Source organism: Aspergillus japonicus (assembly GCF_003184785.1).
Source record: "Aspergillus japonicus CBS 114.51 unplaced genomic scaffold BO86scaffold_1, whole genome shotgun sequence".
NCBI classification, from domain to species: domain Eukaryota; kingdom Fungi; phylum Ascomycota; class Eurotiomycetes; order Eurotiales; family Aspergillaceae; genus Aspergillus; species Aspergillus japonicus.
Window position 1 is genome coordinate 24,194 of NW_020291638.1, and position 16,477 is coordinate 40,670.

Sequence of the window (16,477 nt, forward strand, 5' to 3'; positions counted from 1 at the left end):
GCTCCTGAGTATGCTATCGCTACGGTTATTTGGTAGGTGATCATGGGTTGTCCTTGGTGAATGTTGAACATTACGAGGTGTTGTGTCACCATGCTCCCAGACTCGAATTCAGTATTATCACACTCGTTTGTAACGAGTCGGTCTATGAATACGGTGGATATAAGTTTGTACTGAGTAGGTGAGCAACGCCTGTTCTCCTGCGCAGGCCAATTGACAGGGGTAAATGATGTAATGGGTCCAGGCGATCCACATACTGACTATGCATTCATTAGCATGCAGACTCCTCCGTACGCCGCAGTGTTTTATGGGTATTGGCTTAATTTTTGCTCTAGCTGGACTTTGATCGTTCGTGTTCCTCTCTTAACTATACCAGTATCTTCAACAACGCAGCAGATGTATGGGACACCATGCCATTTGTCTCCAAACCCCCCTTAAAACACATTGCGCTGATGCGTCAGCCACTGTATAGCCACACGGCTTAGGGCAAAGTCAACGCCTACAGAACACCACCATCCTTGTTAAAGGTTGCCTATGTGAAGAAAACAGAAATATCATGATCATATGTACAATCCAGTCAAAAGGGCTCTAGCAACGCCATACCAGGAATCTAACCATGTAGAATATACCCAACCCTCCCGCTTTCCAACGCCAAACCCATGTAACAGTCCATCCCAAACCTGCTATACCGAAACCAACCCCGACATTTCCGAAACAACCACCGCCGGTCCCTTCACCACGTCCCCAACCGCCGCCCCCTCGACCTCAACCCTCTCCTCCCCAACAGCATAACCCGGTAACTCCGGCTCACGCCAGGACTTCGGCGAGAAGAAGAGAATCCGCTTCAGCGCGCCCGCCGCCAGCGCCTGCGTGCGCGCCGCATCGACCAACCCGATGCCCTCCGCCCGGCCGCGCATACACACCGACCCGAGATCAATCCTGCCCAGACTCCCCGGCCCGCCATGCTGGATCGCATCCGCCACCAGCGCCCACGCCAGCGGGTGATACAGCACCGCCTCATGGGAGCAGAACCGGCCCCCCGCCGGCGAGGCGCGCGGGACATGCGCCTGCAGCTCGCAATTCGTCACTCCGACGCCGCGGGCATCCTCCAGGAACGCCGACGCCCCCGGCCCGGACTGCGGCTGCACCACCTCATCCGTGGCGGAGTAGATGGACGTCGTCGGCACATACGCCGAATCCCCGCCGCCCGACCTCAGAGCCTTGATGAACCCGGCATTGCGGGTCTGGTTCCACACGGCCGGGGTGCCCGGCTGGGTGCCGGGGAACGGACAGAGCGCCCACGCGGCGACGGTGCCGGCGAAATCCGCCGCGAGGGCGACGAAGCTCTGCACGGGTGCGCGCGCGCTGGGCCAGTATTTGAGCGCCCACTGCGTCGTGATGCAGCCCTGGGACCAGGCGATCACCGCGATTCGGGGGGTGCTGCACCGCGCGGAGAGGTAGTGGATCGCGTAGGCGACGTACTCGGCGTTCCGCGCGGAGGCGTCGCACATCCGCCCGGGGATGTTCAGCCACACCGGGTCGCCGAAGGGGCTGTCGCGGAGCAGTTTCGTCAGGTTCGGCGCGTACGCTTCGCCGCCGTGGGTGCCCGTCCCCGGCACGAGGAGGACGGGCGTCTTGCCGTCGCGGCCGTATTGGAAGTCGGCGGGGATGTGGATGGCGGCGCGGAGGGAGGATTCCGGGACGGAGTAAGGGGCGTCGCGTTCGGAGACGCGCGGGTAGATGCTTGTGGAGGGGTCGGGGTTCTGGTTGTCGATTGAGTTAATGTCCACTGCAGGAACCCCGTGGCCCCCCAGCATGGTGCTGGCTAGGTTTGTGCTGCGCGCGCGGAGGGAATGGCGGTAGGTGGAGAGGTGCTTGTAGTAGGTGTCGAAGAAGGGGATCTGCACGAAGCTCATCGTGATCTTGGGGGATGTATAGTTCTAGTGTCTCTTTGGCTCTGACGAGGAGACACTATGTGGGTATTCCGGATGGCACGGCCGGAGAGGATCATCCTGTCGATCGACCCTTGACTTTATATGTTCAGGGTTCTTGGGCGTCACAGTTGGTCAAGCGTCCACGAGTGGAAGAGAAAAAAGTCAATCGCGTGCAAAGAGCACAGAGCACTCCCTGATGTCGCGAAAACAGTATCCAAAACAAACCAGCGATTTGAGATCTGGGCGTGGTTTTTCCCTTGGCGGCGTCGGCAATTCTTACCTCTGGCGGAGATGCCGATACAGACGCGAGAAGCGGCTCCACCCTCCCTTCCACCATGAAAATCCAATGTGGAGAAGGCCGTGTCGTATCTCCCTATTTCAAGGCTGCGTTGGGCTTCAGCCGCTCGCTTCAGCTGGCGACCTCCGAACTAGTCGTGGGTGGCTGATCAGGTCACTAGCTGAATCGAGATAAGCAACCCGAGAAGAAAGCTTCATACCAGCGGCGATGCAGCTCCAGCCAGCCGCGCTATTGTTCTATTTTTCCTCGCGATTGTGGCTGGTTCGTGTTCGGTTCAAGCTGCCGCAACCTGAGCGGTGAATTTTCTTGTGTCTGTGCTGTGTCTTCGCCCTTCAGTGCACAATCTCAGGCATTATTGGTTTCGCTTGCGCCCCTATTGCTTCAGGGTATGAGATCGCGAGCCGTCTATACGGTGCCGTGGTTTTCACGCCAGGGCAGCTGCTTTTGCCAAGAGCCTTGCCCAATCGCTCGGTTTAGAGCTCAGGTGATCTAGACAAAGTGACCAGCCAGCTGCAAGTTGCCACTATCTTGAACATGGTTCTAGCATGTTCGGCCGAGCGAGAACAACAGGGCCAGACCATGGCACCTCGCTCATCGCCGGGGCGAGCAACGTAGAAAACCTGGTGTTTCTGAGTAGTCCTAGATGCGTTGTTGATGGTGAAGGGGTCTAGGTGGACCCTACGCTGTAAGAGCCAACCCTATCCTCATTCCGAGTCTAAAACGAACGGATCCGATTTGCAGGGGTGAGCGTCACTCGAGGTCTATTTTGAGTCGTTTTCGTCCGTCAAATAGTGCAAGGCCTCGCCCGGAATGGCCGCTGGCTGCAACAGACCGTGGTTTCGCGCTGGATATGGTTGTCATCGAGGGGGTTTCCTCATGTCATGTGCCGCAGATAAACCCTTGTTGTCACCTCGAATGTTGAAGACCTCGCAATGCTCTGCTTCACAAGTTGGTTATTGTTCTCTCCACAACAGTTCATGCGCGCCTTGAAGGCGCATTATGAAACGGTTCAGTCTTCCAAATCCTCAAATTCTTGTCAAGCAGAACGCAAGCGGTCGTGTCTTCTACGGAGCTCGTGCTGGCCGGGGCATCAGGGCTCTGGAATGGTCAAGGATTCCGGATCATCGACCATGTTTGGTTTCGCGGGCATATCGACAGCTCTTATGATCTGATCATCTTTCGTAGCTCTGCGACCAAAAATTATCGATCCTTACTGGTAACGACCTTGTGTTTTCTGAGCAGGATTTGAATAGTGCCTGAGTGTTTCCAGATCGAGCACGCCGCTCGATCGCATCCCAACAGAACTAATGACTTGACGGCTCCCCGGATTCAGAAGCTGCTGTCATGGCATCATGCTTGACTGTGCGACTCAAGGGCATTCTGATGGGAGTTCTTTCGTTGAAATTCCTGATCAAAACCGAATCAGCTCGAAACCCTTCAGCCCACTACCACCATAAGTAGGGATTCGTGTAGATGACAAAGTCGCTTCGTATGATTATGACTTTTGTTCCAAAGTATAAAGAGTGAAGTATCTCCAGCGCCAACTGCTATCGTGGAAGGCACAGTAAGGCTGGGAAACTCTATTTGTGCCGAATGATCCGTGGCTCGTATTTCGACCTACATCATCGTTTCAACCTTCTCATCGCAATCAGCAGTGGAGGAGACCTTCAGCAGAATCGCTACAGATCTGTAGTTCAACATACCTCATCAGTCGTCTTGAGTATCGCGGATCACAAGCCATGAAAATCGTCATCGTGGGCGGTGGCATCTCAGGGCTGACGGCGTACCTCGCGCTGCAGAAGCACCTCCCCAAGCCCGCACCGCCGGCCCCGGACCACGAATACACAATCTACGAGCCCTACAATACATCTCCAGAGACCACATCGCATGAGCGAGCGCAGGGTACCACACACTCGTCGACCCTGATCGTGGGGGGCGGTCTCGGTGTCGGCCCCAACGGGCTCCACGTGCTCCACCGGCTGGACGCAGATCTGCTGCGCGACATCGTGAGCAGTGGATACATGGTCGACCACAGCAATCTGAAAAGCAAGCACGGTCGGCTCCTCGTCAAGCTAGAATCATCCGGGACAGGCGGCTGTCCCCAGGGCCCAGATCGGAGACCTCGAATGCACATGCTCGCGATCAGCCGCCATGCGCTCTGGAGCCGTCTACGCCGCGCCGTGCCCGACACGGCGATCGCCAATAAGCGTGTTTCGCGGGTGGTCGCCGTCGCGGACGGGCGGAATCGCGTCTGCTTCGACGATGACAGTTCCCCCGTGCATGCGGACCTGGTGATCGGGGCCGACGGGCTGAAAAGCACGGTTAAGCATGCGCTGTTTGCCGAGGCGGAGGCGGACCCGTATCCCCCGCATTACGAGTATGTCCCCTTCCGGTCATATACCCATACCCATGGTCAATCCCGGAATTGCTGACTCAAAGTCTGGGTGCAGAGGCCTGGTCGGTGTGGGCGGCTTCATCCCAGCAGAGAGCGTCAAACACCTCGTCGAGACGGGGTCAATGAACTTCATCTTCGGCGGGAACGGCTTCTTCGGCTACTTCTACGCGGAAAGTGCGAGCTCGGACCCATATCGTGCCTCGCCGTGCCATGTCTCGCAGCCGGGGGATTCAGTAGCGTGGTGGTCGACGTACGCGACCGAGAAGAGTCCTCCCCACTCCAGGAGTATCGATACAGATGATGTCACTCGACAGTTGCGAGAGCGGTACGCCAGCTGGACGGATCCAGTGGTCCAGAGGATCATCCGTGAGATCCGCGTGGAGAGCATGTGGCCGACCTGGACCTCGCCGCAGCTGCCGACCTGGGAGCGGGACGGGGTCGTGCTCGTCGGCGATGCTGCACATTCGCTACCGCCGACCTCGGGGCAGGGGTCGTCGCAGGCTTTGGAGGATGTCGAAGCTCTGGTCATGTTCCTTGCGCATCAGCTGCGGCGGGTGTATGCTGAGGAAGGGCAGCAGTTTAGTGGCAGAGTGGAGAAGGAAGCCATCAAGGTTGCTGCAAAACAGTATGAGGCGATGAGACGGCCGAGGGTGGAAACCATCCTTTCGAGGGCGAAGAATATGCAGGACCGGAAGCGGGATATGGGGCTTGTGCAGGAGTATGTGATGTATACGTTTATGTGGCTCATGGGTGAGTGCTCTATCGTGGTACTCGAGCTTGGCGACAAGAAATTATGATGCTGACGCCGAAGATGATCGCGGGAATAGGTTGCTTTCCAAAAGTCTTCAAAGAGCAGCAGGAGGCGTTGTTTGAATATGATCTTCCAGGTGATGTCGAGCGGGTTCTAGCGAGAGACGGGTGAATGTGAAGTGAATGGCTTGTGGCAACAGCTGACCTATACGCGCTTTCACGGTCGCTTTCAGGCTGCCAACAATTATCTGTCTTGGAATAACACACTCTCCACTCAATGAGGTGCCTTAAGCAGGTTCCAGGCATGTCGAGACTGTGAGACTCAACAAGTGAGAAGGGGAGCCGGGTATGAGCGGGCAAAAGCAAAAAGAAATGACCTACGCAGGGCTCGAACCTGCAATCTCTTGATTCGTAGTCAAGCGCCTTACCATTGGGCCAGCAGGCCTTGCTGTTGAAAAATGTTTTGTTTATCTGCTGTTTTCAGCCCACAGCTTTTGACATCAGGTCATAAGACTCGGACCTCTCTTGCAGTCCTAATCTGGTTAGATCTCGAGTGGGAGCCATCATCAACACTGCACTTTCTTTGTTTGAATGGAACCCTATCACTCCCTCTCTCTTCCCATGTCAGTACAGTTAATCTAAGACTTCTTGTCTTTTGTGCTTGTATTTATTCCTATTTTCGCCACCCTACCATATTTGACAAGACAATCTCGTCCCGGTCATCCTTTGCCAGATAGCAGGTCAAAGATATATCTGGCACCATGTTGCCCTGCATGAGGGGTAATCAACCTCAACCGTACGGTACCCAGCGATCGAGCCACTAAAGTAGCTCAAACAAGTGGTTGGAGGCATGAAATAATATGGCACACGCTACACCCCCCAGGTACCATACTTTATCGATTATAAGAAGGCCTGATAGAACCTCTACAAGCGATTGTAAAGATTGCCCCTTTCTCTCGAGTCCAGTCACGACAAAGTACCAGCCAAGTAACTGGCTAAGTATCATTTAGGCAGCGGTAGTCAGCTTCAAGGTTCCAACTTCGACTTTCCAGTCAATGCGGGGTAGCCACGGATCCGGGGAGAATTCATCATGCAACAAGACCTGCCCAAATTCCATCCGTGACTGGCCACTGCAGAAAGCGGGGTAAAACACAAATGTCAAAGAGACAGGCCGACTGCAGCAAATCATTCACTCGTGTCTTGATTACTAGCCCCCCTTCTTCTCCCCACGGGCCACCCTCCATCACGGTAATATTCTCAGACAGGAGTAGACTAGAAGCGAAAAAGGAGCGACCCGGCTTCAAAGGACGAAACCTTAGTTGCCGAAACAGAAAATCTGGGGTAGTGGCCCACTTCCATCCGGCGCCGGTGAACATTACCTATGGCTTGTTTCTTCGAGGTCTGGATTCAGGGGCTCAGGCGCGTGGTGGATTCTGTTGCCCGGGGGACATTTATTCACAGCCCAGGCTTCATATGTAGGAAGGGAGAATGCTTGTTGTCAAGGTGATGGATGAGTGGACGAATGATGATCAGACCACCTTGACCTACAATCAGTGACTATGGCATGAGCAGCCACTGACGCAGTCCGGTGGGATCCAATGGATGGGTTGGGTTTAGAGTATATTACTGTCGTGTGTGCCTGTTCGGTGTGCTGAACCCTTGACCTGGCCTATATTGCCTGTTTGCGACGCCTATCCCTGTCCTACAACGCGAGCGCATTGGCTGCATCCAACCCAACCGAAGTAACAAAAGGGACATGAATTCTGAAGTCTACCGGGGGTCAGGCTGTAGTCCACGCTGACCCTGCCTCAACCCTCCCTCCCTGAGGCTGGCGGGCTGATGCTCTTATTACGCAGTGCCCCTCTCTATACGACATTTATCTTTGTGAATTTGACTCATAAGATTAATGATGCATGATGCTAAGAAGATACTAGGCAGTAGTAGTAGCTAAGTACACCTGAAGTACTGTGTTCCATCTCCTCGCCCCCTCGATAAAAATAAACAGAACCCTCCTAAACGCCGGTAGGTCATCACCTGGAAGATCCCGTCCTCGAAAGCCTCCCTCGATAAATGGAATGATTGGTTTGAAAGACAATGTGACTAGTGTCGTCGAAAGTACGAGGTCTGACTGCCTCGGACAGCTAGACTCGATCTGCTGAACCCCCTTCCCTTCCCTGCGAAAGTCGCGTGAGGTGAACATAAAAGGTCTACTTTAAATGTCGCATGTAGCGTAGGGTAAGGTAGACGGCGCCCATGGTTGTGTAGGCCGCACCGCCCGCGGCAATCCAGACCGGTCGGTGAACGGTAAACGAAGTCTGAACGAGCTGGTATCTTGTTCTTCGCTTCTCTGGATGAACGGGTTAGATACCTTGGCTCCTGGCGCCTTCACTTTGATGAAGTTGTTGTTGTTGTCTCCTACCTGTGTTGAGGAAGCGGTTGCGCAGAGTCGCCAGCTGCTGTCTGGAGTATGCACCCAGGGTGGATCCAGCGGACGAGAGTCCCTGGATGATCTGAGGGGCTGACATCTTCGAGGTTGAGAGGGTAGATGAATTGTGTGATGAATCTAAGGATGAGAGGGAGAAAGAGCTGTGAGTTGTAGGAAGGAAAGTCAAGACCACAAGCTCTTTCAACCGTGTTGTGTTGACAGAGGTGCTGGGTGACACAAGGTTTATATGTCCTTCGTCTCGTCACCAGAAACGCGGGGTAGTCACGAGAGGGTGTGCGATGCAGCACAAACAGCTGGGAACAAATACCACTGCACCACCCTTTATCCCTGCTCTGCGATGATCTGGATGATTGGATGGATGGGTGGTTATTGGTTGGCGTTGATGGTCCGGGTCGACGCTGGCGCTGATGTCGCCCCTGGAACCGACCGCCGGTTGAGCTCCCCTCTTCCCGTACGAGTGACAATCATCTCTACTGTGCGACCAGATGGCCCCCAGGCACTGCTGCCGTAAGGCGTTAGGATGGACTGATTGACGCTGGGGTGGCGTTGTTGTTTCCAAGGGTATCTCAGGCCGAGTTGGGGAGCCGCTGATTCGTAGACCTTCTTGCTCCCACCACGATGATCAGTCTACTTATGCATACGAGGGCTATAGAGGGGCGGGATGAGTAGGTGTGGTAATTAGAGAATGGTTGAGACATGAAGTATGCCAGGTTACCTCGGCGTTTAGAGACATCTTCATGCATGGTAGTTGCATGTTGTTATGATAGCAACCCGAAGGTGAATGTTCTTTGTCTCATTCACCAAGTTCGTCAAGGCCATATAACCATGAGCTACCGCGCTACTTGATGATAGCATTCACCAGATTCTGAAAGATGGATACAGGGATGAAGATGTAGATGCAGCGTGGCAAGGCTTGGAGAAATGAACCGGCTTGGTGTACTGTACCTGCTACAGCACGTCGGCTCATGGTAGTACAGACCACACGCTGGTCTTAGTCACTAACAACAACTACTGTGATATTGACGATTCCACCGAGGCTCCCTCACACTAGTGGTCTTGTCTCTCTGTCCTTACCTCTTGGTCGAGATGAAGTGACTTACCTCCGCTACTTCTATGTATACCTCAGGTGTTGCTCTCCCAGGTCCGCGCCATCTCTTCTCATCAATTTTGCTTTCACGCCTCATGTTCTAAATCTCAGCTGAGGTGGCAGCCCGGACTATGTCACTATTCATATCTTCTAGTCCGGCGTCGCCTAGAAACTGAAACACTGTCCCCTATCGAAACAGGGGTATAGAGTCAAGTCGTCGTGACAGAGCCCTCCGTAGCCACAATGATGTATTTTCGCTCAAGCCACATTCTCTTGTGGTCAGAGTCTTATAACTCTGGAGCACTGATGATCTCACGTAAAGTCTCCAAGTGCTTGATTTATCAGGATATAGGGCTGATATGGATGCCAGCGGTCTATACATTATGGAAGAAGCTCTTAGCAACAACCGAAATTGTGCACCCATTGCAGTGCAGCTTACTCAGCGGATACCTAGTTAGTGAACTATGTGCCCGCTTCTTTTCCCGGGCTTCCGGAATTACCTTCCATAACGCATCTCGAGGAGCTCTCTAAATCAGGTAGGTAGATAGAGAATATGATGAGTCTGTCGTCGACCTCCCTTCCCTGGTTTAGCTCTTGCTAGCGTTGGAGCGCGCGTCTGATCTCGCCTATGAAGCTAGCGAGCCCCGCTACCCCGACAACGTATTATCACAGTCGGTACGCCAACCGGGTCGCTGTTGCGGGCTGTTCCGATTCAATCAATCTTGACGCCGAAACATAAACTCAAGTGTTCCTACCCGAGCGATGTTATCGACTACCTCCGTTCACATACTCGCTTGCGGACGGCCTTCAGGACGGAGAAATCATGTCTCAATCTCTCTTTATCGCTCAGACAACAGACCCGGTCCTAGATTTGCGTGACTTAAGTCTGTTGTCTCAACACACAACGCGTCCTCGAACCTCCCTGTCCGAACAGCAAGAGTCAATCGACAGTACCCAAGATGTGCAAGCGACTACACTGTCGCGCAGCAGAATGGTGATTCTCATCACGACCCTCACTGGCATCACATTTGTCGGAAGCATGAGCAGCGGGCTTTCAACTATCGGACTACCTGTGATAGCAGCCGATTTGAGCCTACCAGATAACCTATTGATGTGGTAAGATTCTACAGTGCTATACGTCTCAAACTGGGCTCGGCTGTCTGACAAGAGCATATATGATGCTACTAGGCCGGTATCGGTGTACCAGTAAGTGGCCAGTCTCCGTCGTAGGTAATCCATTGCTAAGCACGCCGCAGTCTCGCGAACGGATGCTGCCTGCTTCTAGCAGGATCAATGGCAGACCTCATGGGGAACCGGATGATCAATCTATTGGGATGTCTTCTGCTCGCCGCTTTCATTCTAGGATGCGGAGTAGCAGAGTCTGGGATCCAGCTGATCCTATTCCGGACCTTCCAAGGCATCGCAACTTCGATGTGTCTTCCCACAGCTTTTAGCATCTTGACACAGACCTTACCAATGGGCAAGCCAAGGAACATCGGCTTCGCTTGCCTGGGTCTCGGACAGCCTCTGGGATTTGCGGTCGGGCTTGTGTTTGGGGGTCTTTTCCAAGGATCCTCACTAGGTTGGAGATTCGGTTTCTATCTTTGCGCCGGCGCTACCGGCACTCTCATGGTAATCAACTATTTCAAACTTCCACCGGATGCCGCCCGTGAACCCATCACTTTGCGCAGGCTAAGAGCAGAGATCGACTGGATTGGCATAATCCTTTCAAGCTCTTGCTTAGGAATCATCTCCTATGTTTTCGCGTATGTGATTTACACATCTAGCACCCTTGGCGGCGGGCGGAACCTGCTAACAATGGTTATAGTACTATCTCTGACGACCCTTCAAATGTCCACAAGGCTCAGAATATCGCCCTGCTTTGCTGCGCGGGCGCCATGATTCCCGGGTTTTGGGTCTGGATGGGCAGGCGCGAACGGGCAGGAAAGCCTGCTTTGATCCCAAATTCTCTGTGGAAGAATACGGCCTTCTCGTCCATGTGTGTCATTGTTCTTTTCTCCTGGGCGGTGCTGAACGGCGTGGAAACCATTCTCAGTCTCTTGTAGGTTGGTCCCAAATGACGCAGCCCCAGCTGCATGTTGGGAAGAACTATCTCTAACCACCATCCGGCAGCTTCCAAGAGGTTCAAGAGCTATCGGGCTTTCAGTCTGCTCTTCGCTTCCTACCGAATGTCATCATCGGAGTTCTCCTGAACCTGGGGACAGGCCTCCTGGTTCATCGGGTGCATGCGAATCACTTGGTGCTTGTGAGCTCACTGCTCAGCGCTGGGTCTCCATTGCTCATGGCTATCATCGACCCTCAATGGTCCTGGTGGTATTGCGCTTTCTGGGCGGTCCTGCTAAGTCCCCTATCGGCTGATGGTAAGTCTCCAAAGCCTCTCTTTTTTCCCTTTCCCCCACAAACATGAGACCAACTTTCTAATGGCCCCTGGTACATCTAAAAAGTGATCTTCACCATCGCCAACCTGATAGTCGCGGACGCTTTCACCCCCCAGACGCGAGGCCTGGCGGGTGCGGTCTTCAACACGATCGCGGAATTCGGAACCTCTCTCGGACTCACTATCTTCGCCATCATCTCTGCGGGTGTCACGCGGGATTCTTCGATTGCGGACAAGCAGTCCCCCGAGGCACTCATGGTTGGCTACCGCGCCGTCTTCTGGACGTGCTTTGGGCTAATGCTGGGGGCTTGTGGTGTTGGGTTGTGGGGGTTGCGGAATGTTGGGCGGATTGGCTTAAAGACGGAGTGATGGATCGGTTGGGATTATTCCAGGTTGAGCTCTGTAGCGCCGCATGTTGGTTGTGACGGAGGCCTAGGGTAGATGGACGCTGGAACATCTTTTGTTTCTCCGTTGACAGATGGCAACGAAACAGCTATTATCCATGCTAAGCACGAGTGAATAGTAACTTTAAATTTTGCTTCCTTTCGCGGGTCTAACAGGATAGAATGGAAGGGTAGCAAATGAAAGCACAATAGATGAGTCTGAAGAATGTCTAATCCAGGGATGCAGGAAATAATAAGGCGATGGTAGAAGAGAAAGCACCAGTCGTTCTATCTAATGTAAATTAACGAAGACACCCGGATCGGCTCTGATGCAAAGGAGATAGGTTTGAAGTTATACATGGTGGGAAATTGTACTATTAGTCTGAATGCGACCTGTTGAAATCTTTACAGTCTTTAGAGGCTGTGGATAAGTCCTAATTTCTAGCCAATATCAATCAGGCCCACTACCCCCATCCTTCCGTACGTCGCATACATCTGAATAACCGATCCAATCCCTGTAAGAGACAAGCTCCTTCAACCTCACGAGATCTTATTGCACGCATTGCTTCTCGAGATGTGAGGTTGGATACTGTGTCGCTGTCATCAAGATGCAGAAGATACCGCAAATCAGGCAGTGGTCGGTCGTTGATGCGCTGGCCAGCGGTAGCAAAAGAGGGGGAAGATGGTGGAGATAGCGTGACACCATAGAATGTGTTTCACGTCAGGATCGACGCCGCGAGAAACCGCATAGTACCAGCAGATGGACGAGATCAGGATTCCAGATATGGAGAGACGAGACACGAAGGCAACACGATCCATGGATTCGTGTTCTTGGATGAGGGCTTGAGCTCTGCAATACGATATTGGTGACATGAGGGTTCGGCCGAAGACAGTGATGTATAGGAGAGTCGCTTGTATGAAAAAGGCTTGGATATGTCTTAAAACACTTATCTAGCGTCTTGATAGCTCGCTTTGAAGTGACGTCTCTCACGAGAAAGCTCCATACTAGTGAAGAACTAGAATCATAGGCTTCATAGTTCCTGCGGCAGTACAGGGCGCAGTTTTGTCTTTCTCCACTGGCAAAAGTAACAACCCCAACGGCACCAGTGGCCAGTGGAAGCCCATCATCTTGTTTCTTGTTTCGTCCCGTTGGTCATATTGTAGGGAGCTGATTGAACTCCGGCTCAATGCCGTAGGAGAGTCTCAATTGCCAGCTCAAGAAAAGTACAGTAGGACCTAACTAGATTCTGAGTCTTCGGATTTGCTGGTGCCTGAAGCTTGCCTACAGCTAGCGCGAGGTTTCTGAGACATGTAAGTATACACTAACTCGATTGCTGAGACCGCATCGCAGCATTGGCTCGGTACGACTCCCCACTACGAGACGGCGCCACAAGGCTTATTCTGCCAATTGAATCATCGGCTAGGAATCCGTGAGCGACTCGGGAAACCCTGTGTCTTACCTACTCGAGAAACAACAGGATTGATTGGCTGCGACTGATTTCTTCTATACTCCGAGCAGACCCTTACCAACTAGCGCTACGCTTCTGTCCAGGGATTTACACCCAAAATTGCTCACAACCTACTCCCATAGTCATCCTGTTAAGATTTTGTGAAGACAAACAACCAATTTAGTACTTGGTGAGATTTATTCAGCCTGACTATTGCATACGGAGAACACTCATTTTACAGTAGCCACATCACACTTCTTCATCTGGTTAGACTCCCCATCGCCTGAACAGTAAGAGAAAAAGATTCCTGCATTTGGCTGGAGAACAGCTGGAGAATCCTACAGCTTTAGATTGGCTGGAGGAAGTCTCACTTGGTGCAATGCTTGTTGAACTCGTCGCTTCGTCGCCCCACACCATCACAATCATAAAATTGCGCAAATTATGGGATGTCACTTGGGATAATTATCTTCGCTGCCTTAAGCCTGGGTATTACACAGGGACTTCTCTCTACGGACAAAGGATTCGGAAGTACCGAGGTTCGGCTCTGGGCTTGTGCTGAGGGCTTGTGGTGTTGTAGTATAAAGGTTGCGAAACATTAGTGGGAATCTGCCTGAGGAGGGAGTTATCAATTGGACTTTCTGATGAAGACTCCGAGGCCTCGTTAGCATGGTGAACGAGCGAGCCAGGGTGTTTCAAAAGTTGAGCCATGTTTTATACTGAGTTGAAGGAAACACAGAGGCAATAGTAGAATGGAAATTACGAACTACTCCATCGAAAGTGGATCGGGTACAAGGCGAGAGAGTTCGATTAAATATATATGCCTTAGGCGCCAACATTGCTGCCTGGACGATAAGATAAGCATCACGTGGCTGCAATCTTATCCGACCGACGGAAGAGCCTGGAAACTGTCTCCAACTCCTTCTTCGCCCGCAGCCCCCCGAGAATGGCCACCGCAGGCAATAGCCGACCACATACGAAGCAAACAGGTACTCCAGACTACGATGATCCAGTCTTCTGGGATAATAAGTTCTCTAGTGGCCGCGATGTGGGCGAATGGTTGAACCCAGGCGAACCGCTCATCGACGCGGTGATGTCGCATCTGGACCGCCGCCCCGCGCTCGATGAGCCAGCACCCTCACCTCGTGCCTTGCACCTCGGTCCCGGTATTTCGAAGCTGGGATCAAAACTCTGCGACGAGTTCACAAAGCGTGGCTGGTGTGGGAGTCAAATACTGGTTAGTCCTGAGCGGCCCCTGCATTTGCTTGACATCATAAACTTACGCCGAAGCTGTTGTGACAGAACGTCGATTTCTCCTCCGAGGCCGTCCGCATCGGTCGCGAAATGGAAGCCACCAAGGAACAGTCGCAGGCGATGCACTGGATGCAAGCCGATTTGCGGTCTTGGGATGACGTCTCCAGGACGATCGCGTACGGTCCCTTCGATGTGGTATTTGACAAGAGCACCAGTGATGCGATCGCGACGGCGGCGCCCTTGACATTCGCTCCCGCTTCCGAAGCATCGAACACATGCCCGACTATCCGGCAGATCGTGGAGAAATCTGGAGCGATAACATTGTCGCCGGTGGAGGTATTGGCTCTGCATCTCGCACCGTTGACGCAGAAAGGGGCCATCTGGGCCACGATGTCCTACTCGACTATGCGCTATGATAACTTGCCTTACTTGGCTCGATACTGGAACTTGGCTTCTCGGACTCCATTGAAGGCCCCGAAAGGCGAGACCTCGTCTTTTGCTCATACGCCGGATGTCTTCCACTGGCTCTATATACTCGAGCGGAAATGATAAAATTTCATTGCATTTCATGGATTTAAAGCGGGGATAACAATCCACTGCTTATACCATATTCATTCTCGGTCCTTCCTCAGTTGTTTACCTTGGCTAGTTCCTCCTTCTCGGCATTGTCCAGCAAGCCCAAACTCTCTCGGCGGGTCGGAGCCTTCGGGTCAAAGAACGGTTTCTCCGCTAAGGAAGTGACTCTAGTGCCATGCCTTGGCTCAGTGCCCTCATAATCCCAGCTGGCGTTATGGATGGTAATCCTGCAAGTTGTTAGATTTTGCTTGATTCATTGAATGTAGGGCGACTGACCGGTTGTCCCAAAGAACACTCGTTTTAGGGCTCCACTTGAACCTCACTTGGATGTCAATGTTTTTCTCAAACACGTCACACAAGTAGCCCAGAATGAGATCGCTCTCGGCCTTATCAAGGCCTACGATACGGTCGGTCATTGCTCGATTCACCCAGAGCGCCTTCCAGCCGGTCGCAGGATGGACACGAACCAAGGGGTGTTCACGTTCGACATACTTGGGGCCCTGCTCCGGGTGTTTGCGATCTAGATAAGGGTGTGCAGATCGGTAGATTGCAGTTCGACCGTCGATGATCTTCCGAAACGCGGGCGATAGCTTTTCGTACGCCGCGTAACCACTGGCCCAAAGGGTGTCTCCTCCGATACTGGGGATAGTGTCGTTGTGTAGGTGGGTCACTCCCGCGGGCTGGCGCTCGTGGACGAGATCTGTATGCCAGCGGGAGGCGCCTCCGGGGTTGCGAAAGTTTGCCGGGCGCTCTGTTGCTTGCAGAGCAGGCCAGATTACTGTCACGCCAGGAACGCCAGGCACCTGCGGCACTTGAGGCTTAAATACGCAGAACAATATCAGCCGCCCGCTCCGTAGTCATGGGATGCTCAGATGCTTACATGGACCTCAATCTCGCCGAACCACTCGCCTAGCTCCTTCTGTTGCTGGGGCGAGATGTCCTGATCCCGGAAAAAGACCACACTGCGCTCCGCAATCAGAAGGCCCAGCTCGTCTTTCTGCTGGTCGGTGAGGTCCTTTAGTTGTAGGCCTACTATCTCGGTTCCGATGTGCCTGGTCAAGTGGATCACCTCCTTGGCGGCGGACAAGAGCGCTTTCTTCTCTGGATCCGCTCGGCTACCCGGGTCCACATGTTCGCGGTCATAGTCGCGGATGCTGTAGACATCGTCCAGATACAAAGGACGAGACGGCCGATAAGGATAGCCCTCCGAGAGATCGATTCCTGCTTTCTCCAGGCGTTCCTGGGTTGCCGGTGGGAGCGGGAGGGTTTGCTTCAACGGTTCCGCCACATCGACAATCCGGGGGTCAATCGGTGCTGGAGCCATGGGTACGATTTATTTTGATTGATTCAGAACTTATTTTCCTGAGACCTAATTTTGGTCTTAGCTACAGGTATCGCTTTTGATGTCCATTATTTAAGTCATCCAGCCGGATATCTCCCCAGACATAACACCGCGCAATATCCGCAGCGAGATCACATCATCGTTGCACGGCATTGCGCCTTTACATCTCACT

The 16,477-nt window shown here is 53.1% G+C and overlaps 6 protein-coding genes and 1 non-coding gene across 7 annotated transcripts; 3 read left to right on the forward strand and 4 right to left on the reverse strand.

Moving 5' to 3' along the window:
* Positions 1 to 680: 680 nt before the first annotated feature.
* On the reverse strand, positions 681 to 1,814 carry BO86DRAFT_300468 (esterase/lipase family protein; the record flags this gene model as incomplete). Its single annotated transcript, XM_025667458.1, has 1 exon — positions 681 to 1,814. One exon carries the CDS (start codon positions 1,812 to 1,814, stop codon positions 681 to 683), a length of 1,134 nt encoding a protein of 377 aa, XP_025533125.1.
* Positions 1,815 to 3,968: 2,154 nt separating this feature from the next.
* BO86DRAFT_394040 (FAD-dependent oxidoreductase) lies at positions 3,969 to 5,546 on the forward strand (the record flags this gene model as incomplete). Its single annotated transcript, XM_025673157.1, has 3 exons — positions 3,969 to 4,606; positions 4,680 to 5,374; positions 5,467 to 5,546. The coding sequence occupies 3 exons, from the start codon at positions 3,969 to 3,971 to the stop codon at positions 5,544 to 5,546; spliced, it is 1,413 nt and encodes a 470-aa protein (XP_025533126.1).
* Positions 5,547 to 5,747: 201 nt separating this feature from the next.
* Positions 5,748 to 5,819, reverse strand: BO86DRAFT_t8. Its single transcript has one exon. It is a non-coding gene; the product is annotated as a tRNA-Arg (tRNA).
* A 1,530-nt stretch (positions 5,820 to 7,349) lies between these two features.
* Positions 7,350 to 7,989, reverse strand: BO86DRAFT_384432 (uncharacterized protein; the record flags this gene model as incomplete). Its single annotated transcript, XM_025670879.1, has 2 exons — positions 7,794 to 7,989; positions 7,350 to 7,721 (listed from the first exon to the last, which is right to left on the reverse strand). Coding segments are annotated over exons 1-2 (241 nt in total), but the record flags the coding sequence as incomplete, so codon positions are not given.
* A 1,443-nt stretch (positions 7,990 to 9,432) lies between these two features.
* BO86DRAFT_444308 (aminotriazole resistance protein) lies at positions 9,433 to 11,806 on the forward strand. Its single transcript, XM_025676370.1, has 6 exons — positions 9,433 to 10,023; positions 10,096 to 10,113; positions 10,164 to 10,673; positions 10,736 to 10,969; positions 11,041 to 11,288; positions 11,373 to 11,806. Exons 1-6 carry the CDS (start codon positions 9,731 to 9,733, stop codon positions 11,672 to 11,674), a joined length of 1,605 nt encoding a protein of 534 aa, XP_025533128.1. The 5' UTR covers positions 9,433 to 9,730; the 3' UTR covers positions 11,675 to 11,806.
* A 2,273-nt stretch (positions 11,807 to 14,079) lies between these two features.
* Positions 14,080 to 14,936, forward strand: BO86DRAFT_394043 (uncharacterized protein; the record flags this gene model as incomplete). Its single annotated transcript, XM_025673158.1, has 2 exons — positions 14,080 to 14,370; positions 14,436 to 14,936. 2 exons carry the CDS (start codon positions 14,080 to 14,082, stop codon positions 14,934 to 14,936), a joined length of 792 nt encoding a protein of 263 aa, XP_025533129.1.
* Positions 14,937 to 15,015: 79 nt separating this feature from the next.
* On the reverse strand, positions 15,016 to 16,287 carry BO86DRAFT_374300 (TauD/TfdA dioxygenase family protein; the record flags this gene model as incomplete). Its single annotated transcript, XM_025670418.1, has 3 exons — positions 15,016 to 15,190; positions 15,240 to 15,766; positions 15,844 to 16,287. The coding sequence occupies 3 exons, from the start codon at positions 16,285 to 16,287 to the stop codon at positions 15,016 to 15,018; spliced, it is 1,146 nt and encodes a 381-aa protein (XP_025533130.1).
* Positions 16,288 to 16,477: the final 190 nt, after the last annotated feature.